At 45.5% G+C, this 5,490-nt stretch overlaps 1 protein-coding gene across 1 annotated transcript in view; it reads right to left on the bottom strand.

Moving 5' to 3' along the window:
- Selenoi (selenoprotein I) overlaps window positions 1-5,273 on the bottom strand; it is a 75,806-nt gene extending 70,533 nt beyond the window's left edge. Inside the window, exon 1 of the mRNA XM_008834999.3 lies at window positions 5,058-5,273. Coding sequence (XP_008833221.2) covers window positions 5,058-5,114 — 57 coding nt within the window. The 5' untranslated portion in view covers window positions 5,115-5,273. The remainder of the gene's footprint in view (window positions 1-5,057) is intronic.
- Between the last annotated feature and the right edge of the window lie 217 nt (window positions 5,274-5,490).

Genomic DNA, 5,490 nt, shown 5'->3' with positions numbered 1-5,490 from the left:
CACACACACACACACACACACACACACAAATATTTGGGGTTCCTTTTTTGGTCTTCTGAGCTCAAAATGTAGATCAAGTTGGCTGCAATCTCACAGAAATCTGCCTGTCTCTCCCTCCCACGTGCTGGGATTAAAGGTGTGTGCCATCATGCCCAGCCCAATAATAGTTTTAAATAACTTTAAAAAACATTTTAAAAGCCGGCATGGTGGCACATGCCTGTAATCCCAGCACTTTGGAGGCAGAGGCAGGCGGATCTCTGTGAGTTCAAGGCCAGCCTGGTCTACATAGTGAGTTCCAGGCCAGCTGGGGCTACAGGGAGACCCTATCTCAAAAAGACCAAAAAAAAAAAAAAAACATTTTAAAGCATTTCAATATAGTGCTTCACAAAACCCTGCCTCACACAACAGCTACCTACCTCCACCCAGTCAACCTGCCAGATCTTGAGTCATCCTTAGGCTTCTAATTTTTTATGTACCCCCACCCCCAATACCACCTCCAGACAGTCAGTCACCATCTTCTGTCAATCTTAAATCTGAGATGGAGAATGTCAAATGCATAAAGCGGACATGCATGAAACACATGAACCAGCAGGGAAATGACAAATTAGACAGCATATACTCTTTCATATGTTTGTTGTTTTTTGAGACATTGCCCAGGATGGCCTGGAACTTTCTATGTCCCTGAAGTTTGTCTGGATCCTCCTGCCTTCATCCTCCATGTGCCAGGATTAGAGGCATGTGCCACCTCACCCAGAGGTGAAGCACTATTCAGCCTCAGGAGATACAAGCAGAAGTTCAGGGCTGATGGTGTCCAATATTCAGACTTTCCAAGTGCATACAGAAATCTGGACTTTTATGGGGAATATACTAATTTTTGAAACAAAGTAAGGGCTGGATTATAATATATTTACTGGATAAATTCAGTGTGTTTACCAGTCTTCACCTCTGTTTTTATTTATTTTATTCACTTTTGGGGGGGGGTCTTTTTGAGACAGGGTCTCCCTGTAGCCCCAGCTGGCCTGGCACTCACTATACAGACCAGGCTGGCCTTGATCTCACAGAGATCCTCCTGCCTCTGCCTTCTAAGTGCTAGGATTAATGTGCCACCATGCCTGGCTTCACTTATTTATTTTTTGATATAGTCAGGCTGGTCCCAAACTTCTAAGAGATCTGCCAGCCTCTGCCTCCTGAAAGCTGCGATTAAAGGCATGGTACACCATGCTCAGTTGGGTTAACCTCTATTTTTAAAATCTTTGCTCCCTTGCAGGGGTCTTAGTTCATGCTTATAATCCTGGACTAGGAAGACTAAGGCAGGGATATTGGAAGTTGGAGGCCAGCTGGGTTACAGGGACAGAATGGGTCTCAAAAAGTCAAGAAACAAAAGAAGAGAGGGAGGAAACAGGATCCCTGCTCCCTTGCTGGGCATGGTGGTGCAGGCCTGTCATCCCAGCACTCTGGAGGCTGACGAGAGAAGACCACCGGCTTGCATGAAGCCAGGCTGTATACCTACTCCCAGGCCTGTCTCTGTACCTCCTTGCTCTCACCTGGCAGGATGACTTTTCCCTCTCTTCACTCTCTCTACTCTGCTTTCGTCTTTCTAGACTGGCCTCTCCCTTCACTTCCATCGCCTCGGAAGTCTTTCTCAGCTCTAACATCCGCTCAGTGCTATTAGCTGGACACTGCCTCCTGTCTTCTACAGCACTCAGAGCTCACTAAGTGCACTTATTATTTATAACTTTATTTACATGTCCCTATGCTATCAAGCTGGGTTCTTTGAAGTCAGGAATTTCAGCTCAGCCTAATTTTTGCCACTGCTGTGCCTGATAAGTGGCCCATCCATAAATGCTTACAAAATAAACAAAATCAAACTGTATGATCCAGTCAGGTTGAAGGCCAGTTCAGATTCTGGTTATCTAGAGTTGCTACCAAGATGTAAACACAATCTCTCTTTACAACTTCTTAACTATAACACCAGTAAACTTACAATAATCTCTACAACCAGGAAGTTGTCATCAGCCAAACAAGTTAATAACCAAAACAGCAGAAACCAACTGCATGAAATTACATTCTTGAAACTAAGCAAGATATTTCTCAGAATTATTTCTTCTCTGAAGCAAAAGGATATACTTTGTCACTAGCTGCTACACTGTACATTAAAACTATGCCTTCACTAGGTCTGACTAAGCAAACCACAATAGCAGTTTAACCCATAAATAAGTAGGGAAGTCCTTCAGCAACAAATATCTGTCCCATATGAACAAAAGGAAAGGGGAGGAGCAATGGGTAGAGGAGAGGAATAAGCCTCATGAGGGTGAATTCTTCAACATAAGTGTCCAATTATGTTATTAAGCAATGGAACACAAGTAGGTTGGCATCTTCACATTCAAAATAAGACTTCAAAGGTAGCCTTTCTGTACCCACACCTTTTACTATATTTAAAATGCTTTCTAAGCAGCAGGAGAGATGACTCAGTGGTTAAGAACACTGGCTGCTCTTGCAGAGGAACTGGGTTCAGTTCCCACATGGCAGCTAACACCTGTCCTTAACTCTACCCTCTTCTGACCTCCAAGGCATTGCACACATGGGTACACTTACATACATGCATGCATGTAAAGCACTCATACACATAAAGAGAAATTTTTAAAAACTTAAAAAGTAAATAAAATGCTTTCTGTTCTTTTCCACTTTCATTCTTTCAGTATTTACTGAATATCTCTTGGGCTTAACGTGCTAGCTATGGAGACATTGGTCATGTTGAACATGACAGCTATCAGAGTTCTTGTCCTAACAGAGAAAGCAGACATTCAACTAATTATTAAAGTTAACACAACAGTGTTAAGCATAACAGAAAACGAAGACATTAAAAGAGTATGTAATAGAGTCCAGCCCAGACTTTCCTCTTTACTGAAAATCAAATGTCTTGCCCTTTTTCACTACAGAAACCTAATTACTTCTCTGTGTGTACCCCATTCTACAGCTATTCTGTGTCAAATGCCAGGTTTCCAGGTGGAGCTCTCAGATGTACCTCTGGGGAAGATAAAGAAATTAAAACTGGTGCAAAAGTAATGTTTTCTACCAGCTGTTCTTAAGAGTATCAATTTTTCTCTCCATCTCTTTGCTGTATTACAAAAGATGACGCCAGGGAATAAAAATCTCATTTGAGTGTTTTGACTACATATTTCATGGGAGGAGAGTGTTTTAATTCAGTAAGTTATAAAACATGTACTATCTGAAGACCACACAATAAGGATGCAATGACAGAAAGAAAAAAAAAAAAAAAGACCTCAGTGTTCAATTCACATTCCGACAAAAATGACCACACAGATTTCTTTCCTTTGGGCACTTCTGGATTCTAATATGAATGCAGTATTAAGAACTTTCTACTACAAGAAGGCTAAGTTTATAAATTTGTGTTCATTTTCCCCCCAAAGAAGCTACGTTGTAACTAAAATAACATGAACAAACTAGTGAACATTGGACACTTGCTAAATTGACCTTTGTTTTCCAGGATCATAGGAAATCTGTTGTCAGACACAGGAACTGAATCAGATAAAGGGAGAGGGAGGGGAAATACTCCAGAAAAATCACACTGAAAATTGTGATAAATTGACTTCTTAAAAACATAAACCTAGAGAAGACTGTAAGGAAAACAAGGTTCCCTAAACAAATAAAACAGCTATTTTATAAAAACTTACTCTAAAAGTCAGACTCCAGTAAGAAAATATTTTATGCGTCAATATTTACAATACAGAACAGATAACTAAAAGGAGGTGGAGCTGAAGGCACAAGTGTGGGTATCTGGGTTAATGGCTTTTTGAAATACAAAGTTGTAAAGCCCTGGCCAGAGTTATTAAGAAATCTCTGGAACTTCTTTCCAGTACAGTTTTAGAGCAAATCATCACCTCAGTTCAGAATGGTATGGCATACGACCGCCTGAAAGATGAAGACTGTACTATCCCACCTTCTAAGGCCCCTCGGTGTTGCTTTCTATTTCAGTTAAAGACAATTATGATTTTTTCAGATATTTGTCCATTTCACAAATGTTTACTGGGTACCTAGAAGGCAGTGTAGCACTAAGCTGTACTGGTCTGTAGGGCCATTTCATTCTACTGGACAGAAAACACTGAAGAATAATGTCATAAAGGAACGGAGAGCACCTTAATACACGGATAACAAAGATGAAAGATCTTTGAAAGAAAGCCCAATTTCAGGCTAAGGCGACTGGATGACCAAGAAGCGTCATTCACTGGTAGGGGAACTAAATTTGGATTAAAATTAACAACTAGTATTTCCGGGGAGGGGTGCCAGTGTCTCCTCAAACCCTCACAATCCACCATACACGGTAGAAACTTTTATTCCGTTTAAGACCCTAAAAGAGAGGCTGAGTGAGGTTTAATTGACCGCTCGCAGCGAAACGGAGAACCTGGCTTTAGAATCGGGTTTCTCAGCACTCTAAATCTAAAGCCCGCGCGCTCTTTGCACTCCCATAGCTCCTCTAGGGCACAAGTCTCTCAACCCGCAGCCCAGCCCGGGAGCCACGAGCTCTGGCGGAAAACGCCCCTTTCCTGGGAGAAGCTGCGTGCATCTGCAGCGAGGCCTGGGTAAGTCACTTCCCCTCCCCGAGACTCCGATGGCAAAGGACCAGCCCCATCGCTGCTGAAGTTGTGTGCAAGGAAGGCAGGTGGAAAGTTCATGCAAACGGAGACCGAGAAAAGGACACAGCAGAGAGCGGCGTCCTTCCACCGAGGGACTGAAAACTCAAAATAGTGACAGTAAGTGAAAAGAGAGAAGGAATTCTCTCACCCCACTCTGCGGGTACTCGGAGGGAAAGGCAACCTCCCGCAGCGTGCTGAGATGCGGCGGGCGGGCCTAGGATGCTCCCACGCTCCCCATCACGAGTACCCCTGGGCTCCCAGGACCCCAGCGCACAAACGCCCAGCAGCCCGCCGGGAAGCCACGCGGCAGGCACAAGGTGACACGGACCGCGCCGGCCCCTCCGCCGCCAGGGCGCGGCCGGGGCGAGGAGGGAGAGGGGGTGGCCGTCGGCTCGGCGCTACCTTGTACTTATCAAAGCCAGCCAACTGCTCCGGGCTCACGTAATCGTAGCCAGCCATGACGACCCGACAACCGAACGCCCACTCCGCAGCCGCAGCAATTCTGCGCGACCGGGCGGTGAAACACCAGCACCACACCGGGTTGGCCAGGACTGAAAGAGCCGGGGCTGGTTGAGAAGGTAGCGGAGTGCTCCGCCCACCGCGCACGCGTATCCCGCCCAGCGCGCAGGCGCATCCCCCGCCGCTCCCCGCCCACTCGGGGACGGGCACCGCCCCTCTCATGGCCCGCCCCCTAGCGCTGTGCTAATCCAATCGGCGCGATCCTGGCACCGCCAAGTCCCGCCTTCCAGCTCTCCGCGGCGCTTCATTTGCTAGAGTCAAAATTGGTGAGCTGAGGTAAGTCAAGAGGGAGGTGAAAGGTCAGCTTCCCAGTGGA

Source organism: Nannospalax galili, unplaced genomic scaffold, assembly GCF_000622305.1.
Source record: "Nannospalax galili isolate Female #2095 unplaced genomic scaffold, S.galili_v1.0 scaffold517, whole genome shotgun sequence".
Taxonomy (NCBI): domain Eukaryota; kingdom Metazoa; phylum Chordata; class Mammalia; order Rodentia; family Spalacidae; genus Nannospalax; species Nannospalax galili.
This window is presented reverse-complemented; position numbering and strand designations above follow the sequence as displayed.